Source organism: Cyprinodon tularosa, unplaced genomic scaffold, assembly GCF_016077235.1.
Source record: "Cyprinodon tularosa strain WSP-4 unplaced genomic scaffold, ASM1607723v1 ctg78, whole genome shotgun sequence".
NCBI lineage: Eukaryota > Metazoa > Chordata > Actinopteri > Cyprinodontiformes > Cyprinodontidae > Cyprinodon > Cyprinodon tularosa.
The window spans coordinates 2402066-2418412 of NW_024039540.1; the positions used below are offsets into that span (position 1 = coordinate 2402066).

Here is a 16347-nt window from a genome sequence, read left to right on the forward strand (position 1 = left end):
CTGATTCTGAAAGTTTTACACTGTAGCCCAAGTCAATGACAGATAACGTGAGGACGACCACATAGGCTACAAATAGTTTCGGTAGAGTTTGCAATTGCAAATACGGAAGAGGATTAGAAATAATAAATTTAAAAATAAGTTAACAGATTTTTAAATTTTATTTCAGTTTAGTATGGGAAAAAAGTCAGAATTCTGACTTTAATCTCAGAATTCTGTTGTATAGGTTTTGTTAGGCAACATAAATCAACACATTTTGGTCTCTTTACTGTCTTAATTGTATATTGATTTAGTAATTTCAGTGCAATGCCAAGAAAGGAGGGTTAATCGTATTGAAAAATCTTAGCTGTTCACATTTTATTTTTAAGTAGTTTGTGAAGCAGGTATTAAAATAGCTATTATTTTGTAGGCTACCATAAGTCATATCCACGTGACAAGACTTCCAGTCATGTTGCCCTAATAGCCCATTATTTAAACCAGTGGTTCCCAAAGTGTGGGGCGTGCCCCCTAGGGGGGGCGCGGTAAGCGGTATGGATGAATGAAGAAACAAAAAAAAAAAGGGCTTGCTTTGACTGAGCATAATGGACAGTTGTGACACTGCAACCCAGATTTGAGAAGATCTACAGCAACAAGCAGGCTCACTACAGCCACTGAAAAGATGGGAGGATAAAAGTACAAAGAAAAAACTCTCAGGGAGCTGTTCAATGTTTTCACTCCATTTTGCACAGAGGCTTTTTTAATGTATTGATGATAGCAAAGTTAAATATTGTTACAAATAAAAAAAAAGAAATATGTTTAAAATAACACAGACAACAAAGAATCCTCTTCTAATCTACAGTATAGAACTATGAAAAAATACAGTTACACAAAAGTGTTCCTCTGTAAAGATGGTGTATAGTTTGTTTTGTTGCAACCTGAAGTGTGAAATAAACTTCAGTGGAGTTTGAAAACAAAATATGTGTATAGGTTTATTATATCTGGTTGAACGCTGTGTGTGCCCAGTTGATTTTTTATTTTATTTTATTTTTTGGGGGGGGCATGGAAATTTTATTGTAATCCAAAGGGGGGCACAGAAGAAAATCTTTGGGAACCACTGATTTAAACTAATGTGGCTTATTTGTTTAAGCTATTATTATTATTATTATTATTATTATTATTATTATTATTATTATTATTATTATTATTATTATTATTATTATTATTATTATTATTATCATCATTATTATTATTATTATCATTATTATTGTCATGATGGTTATTATTATTATTATATTGTAGCCAGTCACAGCAGGGAAGCTCTATACCATCAACATCTACCAGGACAGGAGATGAGGAAGAGTTCAGGGAAGACACAGAGACAGAAAAAGACCAGGATGAGGGAAAACGGGGAGATCAGCCAGATGAAAGAAAAAGAAAGATGAGCATTAGTCTGTTCTGTTGGTGGTGTGACTTTTTTCCATTGAAAACTCACGTTTAGAGAATGTTACAAATAAAAGTCAAATTTCATTCAACATGCATGTATTTTTTTTATAATTAAGTGTTCCATGTGCGCTAAAAAGTGCCCCCCCCCCCCCCCCCCCCCCCCCCTCCTGAGCACCTGCCCCCCCAAAATGTCTGTGCACGCCTCTGGGCAAATCGCTCAGTGCGCAAACAAGGATTTTTCTTTTTATTCTTCCTCTCAGATGTAAACACAGCAGCATGGCAGGGATGCAATGAGTGAAATGGGAGTTCTTTCTGTAAAATTGACAGACCGTAGTAGTCACGTTTGCTCAGCCATGTCTTTTTTCCAAATATGTCGTCGCCTTTTCTTTTTAGGGCTTTCAGCACAAAATTGCACAAATTGCCAAGGCACTATGAATATGAATATGAAGCTACTTTAGTGAGCTTTATATTCCTCTTCTATTTGTTTGGCTTCCGGAAAGACGAGTCAGAGCAGCTCCATCTCACTGCGGACCTGAGTGTGACGTGGTTTTTAGCCGCACAGTGTGAGCTGTGAACTCACACTGTACGACTAAACCATGTGGTTAGTCGTACAGTGTGAGCAGCAGCTGCATGCAACGACTGAAGAAAATCGCACAGTGTATGCCCAGCTTAGGGGTTGCGGACCCCCGTTGAAGACCTCAGCTGTAAATAATCCTATGTTTAACTTTTAGGTAATGCAACATTTTTGATTTGATGATTTGCTTCCACTTCTGATTCAAAAGCAATTAGACCTGTGTGTCCAGGTGTTTTCTGAACAGCCCCGTTGTTATGCCTCTAACAGGTATAAGATGCATTAACCCCCAAAATGGGTCTAGATCAGAGGTCTTCAACATTTTCTAGGCCAAGGACCCCCAAACTGATGGTGAGATGGAGTGCGGTCCCCCTAATTATGTATATTGTATGAAATAGTGTTATATGAAACTGGTCCTATAGTCAATCTATTTTATATAAAGTGACCCTGGGATTATTTAAGTATTTCTGATTCTGATTTCTTGTTGATGGGACAGGTGTTGTGAATGAAACAGTACTTAAAACAGCTCCTGTGTGCCATTGAATGAATTGATGACTGAAAGACATCTTCTGCCTCCATTTATCTATTTACTACAGTGTGTTGAATTCATGTTAATGTGTATTTAGATACATTTTAAATAGTGGAAAAAATTGCAGGGGGGAATAAAAAAAAAAAAAAAAAGCGTAATCAACCAAAACTTTGGTGACCCCCATGAAGTACCTCTGTGGAACCCCTAGGGGTCATGGACCCCCTGTTGAAGACCTCTGGCATAGAGCACTGCATCTGTTTTGTTTAACACATCCCAAGAAGGTTGCATCTGATAAGAATTTTAACATAGATCTTAGTTTTATAAGATAAAATTTGATTCATGAATGGTTCCTTTCAGGTTGAAGACATGGCCTCAGATCAAATGGAAGTGTCTGCCCTCGGTAGGCCATTCGCATTGGGGATGCTTTATGATGCTTACAGTGATAAGCTGATAACAGGTAAGATGAGAACAAATTAGCTCATATATTTAGGTAATCAACATCTCAGATGTTAGGAGGATTTGTTTTTTGTTTTTGGTAAACCTTATATACCACCTTACCCTTGTTTAAGTGGTACATAGTAAGTAGGTAAGTACTGTTAATAAGTAAAAATGTATTCAACGGCAAGATAATCCAAAGTGTCTTACATCATAAAAAAATCAAACAAATGTGCAGTAAAATCATGTAAATCATAAAAAACATCAATCAAGTACATAGCAAATTAACAAAACATTAAAATCATTACACAGAATCATTTAAAAAAATCACAAACAACAAAAAAAAAAAATCAGGCAGATAAACTTGATAACCAAAAGGAGCTGATCAATATTTAATAAGCTTTTGTGTATAACAGCTTTTCACCTGCAATTTTTTGTAAGCTACTAATCCTCAGCATCTCTAAACAGGAAAGTTTTCAGCGTTGATTTAAAGGAATTTAGAGTTTTGCCTGTTTTGCATTTTTCTGTTAGTTTGTTTCAGAATGGAGCATAAAAACTGAAAGCTGCTACTCTATGATTGTTTCTTGGGCAGGGGCGGATTTACCATTCAGCAAAACAAGGTAGAGGCCTAGAGCCCCAAGCTCCTGGGGGCCCCATAAAACTCTATTTACATGTAATACAGCTATTACTTATTGGTGCACATTAATTATGTTTTTGATAAAAATCCTTTTGTTAGAATGCCACCAAAATGCTTATATTGTTTCTCAGCCCCCATCTTCAGTCTCCACCATATTGGATCAGTCCATTTCCTGCACATGTTCAGAAAGGTCCAAACAGACAGCAGCAAACCATTTGAAAACAAACGGCAGGAAGAACAGCTTGATAATTTAGCTCATTTGTGGCTATATTTAGCAACTTTTTGCTGACCTTTCTCCCCTTTCTCCTCCTCTTGTGTCTGCACTAACTTCTTCTTCTTCTTGAGGTTTTTTCATTGGTTAGCAAACAGTTAATGGTGAATTACTGACACTTACTGGCATGGAATGTTGTACTAAATGGATGAATTATAGTAATTTTATTTAGTTGTTTCTCTTTATAAAAGCTAATACTCTTACAATTCCCAAAAGTTTTCCCTTCCAGCTATCTTTCTGCACTGCTTTGACAGACAAAAAAAAAAATAAAAATAATCGGAGGGATTCTGAATGTCCTACAGCTAGAGGTATAAAATTTGATAATGACCATAGATGAGGATCATGTAGCGCTTTTTTGGACATCCAATATCGACTTTACTTGCTGAGACATGGCAACAGTGGCGAATAGTAGAGACGAGTAGAGTAGTAATTGAAGAAAAATTCTAAATTTTAACAAAAACATAAATAAGAAAAAGACAAATTAAAATGGATGTTCCTCATTTATGTAATCTAGTAGCAGGGTTTACCCTTTGTTTCAGTTGGTCAAAAGACAAGGAATTTATCTATTTTTATTTCTCAAGAGTGCTTGGTTCGGAAATTTGTTGATGTCCCTGAAAGAATCACCACCAGTAAGAAGAGGGAGTAACAGAGAATGGCTGGCCGAAGACTGAGATCCTGAATTGTATTGACCGTATAGATGCCACTAACTCAGCGGAGCTTCAATATCCAGCTTCAAAGTAACATCCCCAGGGTCATTTACTGCAGATTTCTGAAGCAACCTTAGAGTTCACAAAGTTCTTGTTCTCCGCACATCCCATACTACTGAGTTATTTCTATGTGGCATTTTGAAACAACTTGGTTAAGAACAGCCAGTGCCATAGCAGCCACTCAAAATACTGAAGGCAACTGTTCTGCAGGATAGCTCATAAAAGCACGTTGGGGCTATTTTGTAATTCAGATATCAAGAAGTATTGGTTTGACTTGTCATAATTGACTTTGAGATATTTTGATTATAATTCTGGATGTGTGACACAGTAAATGGCTTTTTGACTCTCCAAAATGTGATTGAAGATATCTTGAATTGTAATCTCAGTCTTTCTTTTTTAATACATTTTTAAAAATTGTCAATATGGGGTGCTGAGTGTACATTAATGAGAAATAAAATCTACTTGTCAAGAAAATCTGACTCTAAGACCCAGTATTCAGGCGAGACAGACTATGGGAAATTTCAAAACATTTAATGAAAATAAACAGAATACACAGAACTCTGGATCTGTAGATACGCAGCGGCTGCGGAAGGAAGCGGGGTTCCACCCATCACTGGCATCTCTAGTTAAGAGAGAAACACAGGTAAGTGACCATGATAATCTGATGGAAGATAATTATCCATGTGAGTCATTTACCTTGTTTAACAGTTCAGTCCATACTTTCCGGTGAGGCAGCATCCAGCCAATGGACTGCCAAACGAGCCAGAAGCAGAGGTAGTGTAGTCCTGTTTGTACATGTAAAGTTTATCCATAGAGAAAATGCTCAATAGTGGTTTTGGAGAGCCGAAGAGGCACGCCCCCGGAACACTGAGTCCAGCGCCAGGAGACCCAAAGCCCCAGACACCCAAAAGGACCCCGAGAGCGAAGGCACCAAGGAGGGGCCAGCCCAGGAAATCAGACCCCCACCAAGGGAGGAGGAAAGACAGCCCCAAGGAAGTCCCCCAGCCACCGCAATCCTGGAGCCCCCGGGAGCCGCGGGGACGAGTCCGCCAGCCAGCCGGCAACCCTGAAGTGAATCTGGCCACGGGCCCCAGGGGTCCGAGGCCCCAGGGGCGGCCCACCCCCCGGCCAGGCCCTGCGGAGAAGCCGCCAGGAATGAGCCAGTAGCCGTCGGGGAACCACCCCCCAAACCCCGAGCTCCACCAGTGCACCGGCGGGCCCAGGCGCCAGACAGGCCACCCAACCAGAGCCCCGCCCACCACTCACCGCACCCCACCCCTAAATAATTCACCAAGCCACTACACGCCCCTCCCTCCAACCTTCTCTGGTTCCCGTTTTAAATATCCACCAGTTCAGACCAACAGATACAAACACTCCTTTATTTCCGCTGCTGTTCAGCTGCTAAACTCTACTAGGAAAAGCAGATAGGCATATAGGCCTATGCTCTCATTCATCCCCTGCACTGCACATATTTTTTTCTCTCTCTCTTTTATCCACCTTTTATCTTTTTAAAATATTTAATGTTTCTTCTTTTATTTTTTATCTGTTATTTGTGAAATGTGAAGGTGTGTATGAAAGGTGTACTACTACTGCACAAAAATTGCCCATCCTGGGACAAATAAAATCTACTGAACTGAACTTCTTTGGAGAGAGCAGAAGAGACAGCCCTGGCACCAGCAGGCCACCCAGGGCCCGCAGCAGCCCCCGTCAAGACCATGGACCAGGCGGCTCGCTCTTCCTCCAGGCCGCAGACTCCGGGTGGCAGATGGCGAACAGGGGTGTGAGAAGTCCCCGATCCTCCCTGCACCTGCTCAAATGTGGTGTTATTGCGTGTTGCTCTCAGGTGTAATTAAAACTGGGAGTACTAAAAGGGGGTGTCCAGCACAGTCCACCCCCTCTCCAGAGAAATAGGCGGTGCCAGCACACCCCCCCAATCGACAACCCAGAACCCTCAATGTTCAAATGCGAGAGGAGATGGGGTGAGCCGACCGTGGTGAGGCACATGAAATAAGACCCCCCACCGACGGTGAAGGCTTTTAACTACAGTTTGTGGACTTCCTGATAGTAAAGAATCACAGTAGTCCAACCTTGAAGTAACAAATGCATGGACTAGTTTCCCAGCATGGAACAGGATATTTGTATCCTGGACAGGATATTTCTATTTTTTGCAATATTCCGCAGATGAATGAAGGAAATTCTAGAAACCTCTTTGATATGGGATTTAAAAAAAAAGGTCCTGATCAATAATAACGTCAAGATTTTTTATTTATTATCTCACAACAATTTAATCCCATCCAAATAAAGTGAAAGACTAATCAGGTTACTTTTCAAAGACTCTGGTCCAAAGACTATAAGTTCTGTTTTGTCTCCATTCAAGAGGAGAAAGTAAAGGGTCATCCAGGCTTTTATGTCTTCAAGACATTCCTGTAAGCTCTGTCATGGGTTAGTTTCATCTGGAGTTATAGAAAGATATAGCTAGGTATCCTCAGCATAACAACGGAAATTAACCCTATGTTATCTAATAATTCTGGCAATTGGTAGCTTATACAGAGTGAAGAGAATAAACCCAACACTGAACCCTCTAGTACTCCACAGATAATCCTAGTCGCCGGCTAGCCGTCAGGAGGCTGACCCGCCCGATCTCTCTGTCATACCTCCAGATTATCATGATTTGGCTTCTGTATTCAGTAAAACTAGAGCCCTTTCACTCCCTCCGCACCGCCCATATGACTGCTCCATCGATCTTCTTCCTGGGGCCCCAATCCCTAACAGTCGGCTTTATAACATCTCCAAACCTGAGAGGGAGACCATGGAGAAATATATCAATGAGTCACTAGCGGCTGGAATAATCCGACCATCTTCATCTCCACTCGGAGCTGTTTTTTCTTCGTTAGTAAAAAAGACGGATCTCTACCACCCTGTATTGATTACCGAGGGTTAAACCAAATAACTATCAAGAACATGTACCCGTTGCCCCTGTTAGCTTCAGCTTTTGAATCGGTTCAGGGTGCCACTGTATTCACCAAGTTAGATCTGAGAAACGCTTACCACCTTCTCAGAATCCGTCAAGGAGACGAATGGAAAACTGCTTTCAAAACACCTCTGGGGCATTTTGAATATTTGGTCATGCCTTTCGGTCTGTCTAACGCCTCCGCTTGTTTCCAGGCACTAGTGAACGATGTTTCGAGATATTTTTTAAATGTTTTTGTGTTTGTCTACCTAGGCGACATCCTGATCTACTCCAGTACCATCTCTGAACATCGGAAACATGTTCGCTTAGTGCTGCAAAGACTTTTGGAGAATAAATTGTTTGTCAAGGCTGAAAAATGCGAGTTTCATCGCCCGTCTGTTACCTTTCTGGGATTTGTGCTCGAGAGCGGGCAGGTGAGGCCATCTGAGGATAAAATCAAGGCGGTTCTGGACTGGCCCACTCCTGAAAACCAGAAACAACTCCAAAGGTTTCTGGGGTTTGCCAATCTCTATCGAAGGTTCATCAGAAATTACAGTCAAACGGCCCAACCTCTGACAGCTTTAACCTCAGCAAAAAGAGCACTGGTCCTCTGAGGTTGAAGCAGCTTTCAAGTGCTCATTGCAGGTGATGAAGCAGACTGAAAATGTTTTGTCATTGTCTCCTTCCTATCTCCTCTTTCTTTCATCTTTTGTCCTTTTTTTTTCTTTTTCTTTTTCCTTTTTCTTCTTCTGTTTTTCTGCTCTACTTACATTGCAGTGTCCATATGAACTGTAAAACTCCCTGCATAATTATAATAAAGCAATTTATATACATGAAACAAGTGGAGCAGTATGGCAATTGCCATACCGCTACACTTGTGAAAGTAAAATCTGTTGGGCTCCTTTTGGCATCAAGACAATTATTCTTATTGCCACCTTGCCAGACAGGACACTGTATAAAAAACAAAAAAAAAAAACAAAAAAAAAAACAGCAGCTTTCAAAAAACTTAAGACTCTGTTTTCCAACGCACCCATCCTCATTCAACCTGACCCCTCCAAACAGTTCATCTTGGAGGTGGATGCATCTGACTCAGGGGTTGGAGCTGTTCTGTCGCAAAGTTATGAATCTGACCAGAGAACTCATCCTTGTGCATTTTTCTCCCGCAGACTCACCCCTGCTGAACAAAATTACGACGTTGGTGATAGAGAACTCCTCGCCTTGGCTGGAGGGCGCAGAGCATCCCATTTTGGTATGGACAGATCATAAAAAAGATTAAATCCCCGTCAGTCCCGCTGGTCATTATTTTTCTCCCAATTCAATCTGATCATCTCCTACCGCCCTGGGTCTAAGAACATTAAACCTGACGCTCTGTCCCGTCTTCACGTTCCTGATGAACCTGAGACACCAGCTAGAATTTTACCGGCAAGTTGTACTGTCGCCACAGTCTCCTGGGAGATTTCGGACCTAATTAAACAAGCACAGACTCCTGAACCTGATCCTGGCACAGGTCCGCCTAATAAAACTTACGTTCCATCTACAGTGAGGTCTTAATCCATTGGATGCATACCACTAAGTTCTCAGCTCATCCTGGAGTCAGTAGAACCGTGGTCCTGATTTCCCGTCGGTTTTGGTGGCCTTCGCTACATAAAGATATCAAGGAGTTTGTTCTAGCCTGTCCAGTTTGTGCCCGGAATAAACCATCTCATTAGACCCCCTCTGGTCTCCTTCATCCTATGCCTATTCCCAAACGCCCTTGGTCACATATCGCCATAGACTTTGTTACTGGGTTACCTGCATCCAAGGGCATGACCACCATTTTCACAATCGTCTATCTATTTTCTAAGGCCTGTCATCTAGTTCCGCTGAGAAAACTTCCCACAGCTTTTTCAGACAGCTCAACTTCTGGTTAAGCACGTTTTCAGACTACACGGCATCCCACAGGAGATTCTGTTGGACAGAGGGCCAAAATTCACTGCCCAGGTATGGAAACATTTTTGTTCTGCCCTTGAAGCTAAAGTCTCTTTAACTTCTGGTTACCACCCCCAGTCAAACGGTCAAACTGAGCGAATCAATCAAGAGCTGGAGTCCACTCTCAGATGTTTCACGTCCACCAACCTCGCTGACTGGAGTCAGTTCCTGCATTGGGTGGAGTATGCACATAATTCTCATGTTTCTTCAGCTACTGGTCTCTCCCCCTTTGAGATCTCATTAGGATACCAGCCTCCGCTATTTCCAGCTGATGAGAAAGAGATTTCAGTCACTTCTGTCCGGCACCACATCCGCCGGTGCCGTACTATCTGGAACAACACTGTAGCAGCTCTGAACCGCTCATCTGAACAACACCGCAGATTCGCGGACCGGATAAGATGCCCAGCTCCGACCTATTCGCCGGGACAGCAGGTTTGGTTATCCACCAGAGACATCCTTTTGAAGTCCATGTCTCGAAAATTGTCTTCTCGTTACATTGGCCCTTACAGGATCGAGTCTGTCATCAGTCCCTCTGCTGTCAGTTTGCATCTTCCTTCTTCTCTCCACATCCATCCCACTTTTCATGTCTCCCAGATTAAACCCGTCCTGACCAGTCCACTTTGCCCTCCTTCCGACTCCCCTCCTCCCCCCCGTGACATTGATGGGCATCCTGCCTACACCGTTCGCCGGGTCGTGGACTCCCGTCGTCAGGGCAAAGGTTGGCAGTACCTGGTTGACTGGGAGGGCTACTGCCCGGAGGACCGGACGGGGGTTCCTGGTTCGTTCATTTTAGATCCTTCACTAATTACTGATTATCGCTCTTCTCTACCTTCATGCTCGTTTGGACCGCCAGGTGGCGGTCATTGAGGGGGGGGTACTGTTGGGATCTGGAGGCTTGTCACCTTTCTCCACCAGAGGAAGCCTGAGATCTTCCTCCTGAGGGCGTGAGCTGACTTCTGCACACCTGTTTTCCATCTGCTCGTCTGGAGGCCTTCTTAAGGAGGAGGAGGCTGACACTTCCCTGAGTGTTTGCCAGTAATGGTACCAGCAAACCTGAGCCAGCAAATTCTAATCTGTTTTCCTGATTTTTTTGAGAACCTCTCTGACTCTGTGTTCTTCTGCCTCTCAGAACCTGACATATCCGGTAATCTGTCAACTCCTGGAGAAAACATTCTCAATAAACCTTTTAACCTTTTTCCCTGTCTCTGGAGTGTTTCTGCATGTGGGTTAGAAGATTAGACCCCAACATGACAATCCTGGAGCATGAGGAAGATTCATCATTAACATAAACAAACTGAAATCGGTCAGACCCAGGCTCGGACTGGTAAATTGTGATACTGGGCATTTGCCCGGTTGACAGCAGCCAGTGTTGCGTGTGCGTTAATAACCAAAGTGGGTCAGTGTAGATGAAAAAATGCCACATGATGTGAGGGACCAGGTGGTTGCAGGGTGCTGAGCATCCACTATTGGTTTTGACAGATTACCACAACTTCTCCTTGTAGCAAGTCGGCAAACATCTAAGCCCCAGAACATTAAGTTGGTCTCTCTTATTTTCCCAATTCAACCTGTCAATCTCCTTCCTTCTGAAGGGCAGATATTGTCGCCTCTTCTACAAGGTACTACATATCATCTCCCTTGTGTTCATTATCAAGCCTTTAATTAGTTCCATATTTCCAGATTGATCTGCCATCCTGGTTCTAGTCAGACAATTACCCTCATTTACCATAGGTTTTGGTGGAATATTTGCATAAAGATGTCATAACCCGGAACAAGTCAAATAAACAACCACCAGCGGGACTATTTCACTCCCTAGCCATACCCAAATGCCTATGGTCTCATATCGCACTCAACTTCATCACTGGATTTCCACCTACCAAGGATTGAGCACCATCCATACCATGGTACACTTTTTTTCCAAAGCATGTCAGCTTGTTTCATTCAGAAAACGTCCTTCAGCCCTTCAGACCGCAGAGCTCCTCTTTAAACATGTCTTTCATCTTCATGGGATCCCGATCAACGTTCTGTCTTATAGGGTCCTCAGCTCTTATCCTCAAGTCTGGAGACACTTGCTCAGCGCTTGGTTCAAAGGTTAGTCTCACATCAGGTTACAAACCCCAGTTAGTCAGATAGATTCCCTAATGGTCAGACAGATTACTACTTCCACAACTGGCTTCCTCTGTACTGCACTACCCAGCACAGCAGCCATCCGGCTCCTCTGGCTAGCACCTCTGCTGCACAGAAGGGCACAGAAGCACATGTACTTCTTGCGGAGGATGAGGAAAGCCCACCTGCCCCCACCCATCCTCACCACCTTCTACAGAAGCACCATAGAGAGCGTTCTGACCAGCTGTCTCACTGTGTGGTGTGGAGGCTGCAGCGTGTCAAACTGGGAGAAAGTGAGGAAAGTGGTAAAAACAGCAGAGAAGATCACGGGGGCTCCTCTCTCCTCCATTAAAGACATTTTATCCTAGCTCTTCGTGTCCCGAGCCCGTAACATCATCAATGACCCCTCCCTGCTGCCCTCGGGGAAGAGACTTCGAAGCATTGGATGCAGTTCCAGCAGATTCCACAACAGTTTCTCCCCCACTGCCATTACTATGTTTTACTAGTTTTAAAGGCTGCACTTTAAAAAAACATAAAATTGCCCAGAGAGCTGTTCCAAACGAAATTTCTTTTTGGTTTTGCACTTGTGTCAACAAAATGACAAATGAATCTGTGTAAGTCTAAGTCTAAGAAAAGTCATTGGAGAACAATTCTTATGGTCAATAAAACATAGTAAATTGTTTTAATTTCCTGGTTAGTCAGATTCGCATCTAACTTTATGTGATTGATGGCTCTGTTTTGTCACAGTCTTGGTTTTGTTATGTTTATTTAGAGTATTCAGCTTTACTTTGCTTCTTGTTTTAGTGTTTAACTATTATTTTGTAGTTTTCTTGTTAGTTCCTGTCTTCCAGGGTTTCCATTTGTTGTCCTCTGCTGCCCTCTTGTGTCCTCTTTCCCTAGCTCTGTTTTCTGCTCTGTCCTCACCTGTTTTCAATCCTCTCGTTAGCCCTCTGTTTGTCTCTGTCCCCTTTAAAAGCCCTCTCTCTTCAGTTCCTGTTTGTTGGATCCTCGTCTAACGTCTGTCTGCTTACCTCATCTCTCCCTTGCTCCTAGAGTTTGGTTTCCCCTGATGTCTCCTTGGTTCTGGTTTGTTGTTATTTTTGTTGGATCTTTGATTCCTGCCTCCGTACCTGTAAACCTCATTAAACCCACCTAAATTCACCTCTGCCTACTTGTCTCTGCTTTTGGGTCCTCAATCCAACACCAAACCCTGACATGTTTAGTTGAATATTTATTCTATTTCATTTTGGCTATGGCCAAGACACTGTCTAAAGAGGGTATCAGTTCACAAGCTGCAGAGAAATGTTTTAAACTGTGACTCTTCCTGGTTTGGATCCTGAGTTGGACCAAAATAAAAGTCTTTACTGGGTCGATTGTTCTTTATAATATTCCCATTATTGCCTTTTATTTTTTTTCAAACACAAGTATCCCATAGGAGAAAAGTAAAGGTACAACAACTTTAATGTGATTTTTTATACTGCAATATATTTTAAGTTTTGTGGAAATTTTTCAATTTTTGAGGAGTAGATTGTATTTGATAATCTGGATATTATACAGAAAAATCAATCTTGACAACAACACCAGTAAACAAAGAAACTGTGTTTACAAACTTCTCTCTAACAAAAGTAGAACGAAATAATTTGGTGGCAATTAACTCAATTTTATTTTATTTTCTACAGATTTTTCTCTATGGGACAGAGAAACTATTCAAAAATACAGCATAAAACAAACTCAAAATGGCACTTTCTATGAAACTACTGTCTCAGACTCCATTGAAGACAAGGCTTATCTGCTGAAAGCTGATACATCTCTCATAGTCAGTTTTCTTAGTGGCCTGGTTGAAGTTGGTGGATCTGCCAACTATCTGCTTGATGATAAGGAGTTCAAGAACCAGAGCAGAGTTATACATCAGTACAGAGCCACAACTGCTTATGAACGACTGGAACTAAATCATCAGGATGCCAAGAAACTGCAAATAAGAGAGGTTATCCAGAACAGCCATGCAACACATGTTGTCACAGGCATCCTTTATGGGGCCAATGCTTTCTTTGTGTTTGACAGCGAGAAGTTAGACAGCAGCACTGTGCACAGTATGGAGGCAAGCATGCGCATTTCAATAAAGAATATCCCAAAACTGAATCCTGAACTAAAACTGGACAAACATTTAAGAGAATCAGAAAAAATTGAAAATTTCACCTGCAAATTTTTTGGAGATTTCATTCTGGAGAAGAATCCTACAACCTTTGAAGAGGCGGTAGATACCTACAGAAAGCTCCCAGAGCTTCTTGGAAACAATGAAGAGAAATCAGTTCCTGTTAAAGCTTGGCTGACTCCCCTGAAGAATCTGGATCCTGCTGCAGCTGAGCTAAAGGGAAACCTTTCTGATGGTTTGATCAGAAAAGTCGATAATGTTCTGAAAAGTATCAGAGAAATTCAGCTGAGATGCAATGAGACACTGGAAAAAGGTCTGGTGAAGACTTTTCCACTGATGCACAAAAAGCTCAGATGTTTCCAACATCTGACTGAAGACTACAAGAAAAAAGTCCAACAGACCATGCAGGAGAAAATTCCCCTCATTCGGAAGGGTGAGGAAGAAGAAGAATCCCTACAAAGCTTCCTTGATGAGCAGGAGAAGTCTCCATTCAGCCAGAAGAACTTAGACAAGTGGCTCGATTATTTAGACAGAGAGATCAATGTCATTGCATCCTGTTTAGACATTATGAAGGGAATTAAGATGATCCCAGAGAAGTCTGACTTGGATAGAAACATTCTTGGTGTAGAAGATGCCCTTTGCTTTGTCTTCACCTCCATTGAAACTCATGATTCCTACATGGACCAGATGGTCAATTACTTAAAAGAAACTCCATCCAGTGTGACTCCACCATCCAAGTACCAGTGGTTCTTCTCAGATGAGGTCCTGGAAAACATGAAACAGAATGCCAACATGATCTCAGAAACTGCAAAAAACTTAAAAAGCAACAGCAGATATTGCTTCCTCGTAGCAGCGCTGCCAAACAAGGAGTTCAAGGGAGCAACCATCTACCATTACAGGGAAGGTGTCAAGCAAACCGAAGACTTCTCAAAGCCTGTTGTTCGTAGAGTGAAAAATGACATGGGGAAAAAAGACTTAATGTGGTGTAAGTCCATATTTACATGCATCTTATTCACGCTTTACACAAATATTTTTATCCAACTGCTAGTTAGCAGTTGGTGTAATACTAGCTGCTGGTACATTAAAATAATGTACAAATGTATGTACTACAGCCCCAATCACTGTGGTGTTCATTTAGAAAGTTAAAACCAGTAAATTTCAAATGAAGTTTTTTTTAAAGGACATTTTGCACATTAGAGACTAAATCAGAATGTTAGGTAAGCTAACCAAGACTAGATGAAGAGACATGTAAGCTTAACTTTCAGTGTTAGTCAAATACGTAGAGGAATCCTTAAAATCCTATATCTCATCTCTATGATCTCCATGGAGGAGGTGTGATGGAAGGAGGGGTGTTGAGTTTACGGAAGCTAATTAAGGATCTGTATTCTGTTTCTGGTAAGTAAGGAAGATGATCAACTTGTGTTGAAAAAAAAGGGTCTACCTGCATTCCTGATTGTTCTGCAAATAAGACTCCTTAGAGAATTAAATTGGTTAAATCCAAATACGGATTATTTTGAAAACTCTACCTAGAATGTCATCCAGAGAGTACAAGGAAGCTGGACAATGTTTGGGCATACAAACAGACAACAGCCAGGCCCTTGCAAATCACTCACCAATCCTCTCCCCATTGTATAATCCTGCCATTTCTCAAACATTAATCATTTGTGTTATCCTACCTGAACTCAAACTCGAGCAGTTGATTTTATGCCGAGGACTCAGAAAAATGGGTTTCAACTGTATAATAATCATGCTGTTTTGATTTTGAAAATGACAGGTTGATTTTTGTGTGTGTGTGTTTTATCTAACAGACTACTGTGATCTCACATTGGACCCAGAAACTGTGAATGGGAGCCTCATTTTGTCTGAAGAAGACAAGAAAGCAACTTGTGGAACCTGGCAGAAATATCCTAAAACAGAGAAGAGGTTTAATCAATACCCCCAGGTTCTCTGCAGAGAGGGTCTTAAGGGCTGTCATTACTTTGAAGTTAAGTGGAGCAGTGAAACTACTAAAGGTATTGGTGTTGGTCTTGCATATGAAGGAATTCCAAGAAAAGGAAATGGCCTGCACACTGGGTTTGGATATAATGATGTTTCCTGGTATTTCGGTGTTTACAGCAATAGTTATTGTGTATGGCACAATAGGAAAAAGATGTGGTCCTCTACTCGTCCTTCTGGATGCAACAGAATTGGGGTGTATCTAGATTGGCCACGCGGCACGCTGTCCTTCTACCAAGTGTCTTCTAACTCTTTGACCCATCTGCACACCTTTGAGAACCCATTCTCTGTACCACTTTACCCAGGTTTCTATATCTGGGACAAATCCACATATGCAACTTTCTGTCCGGCTTAGAATTTACATAAAATCGATGTGTGTGTGTGTGTATGTATATATATATATATATATATATATATATATATATATATATATATATATATATATATATATATATATATATTTCATGACAATGCCATAAAAAGGCAAATGTGATCATATGTGATCAAATGTGATCATATTTAAAAATATTGCTGCACATATATATTATTTAATTTACATTATTGATTTTCTTAGCTAATGACCTGAAGCTGAATCAGAAATTACTTAAAA

At 41.5% G+C, this 16347-nt stretch overlaps 1 protein-coding gene across 1 annotated transcript; it reads left to right on the forward strand.

Annotated features, from left to right (window-relative positions):
• The first annotated feature begins 2885 nt into the window (after positions 1-2885).
• Positions 2886-16092, forward strand: LOC119773714 (stonustoxin subunit alpha-like). The gene is made up of 3 exons (XM_038270832.1): positions 2886-2976; positions 13270-14727; positions 15551-16092. The coding sequence occupies exons 1-3, from the start codon at positions 2886-2888 to the stop codon at positions 16090-16092; spliced, it is 2091 nt and encodes a 696-aa protein (XP_038126760.1).
• The last annotated feature ends 255 nt before the right edge of the window (positions 16093-16347 follow it).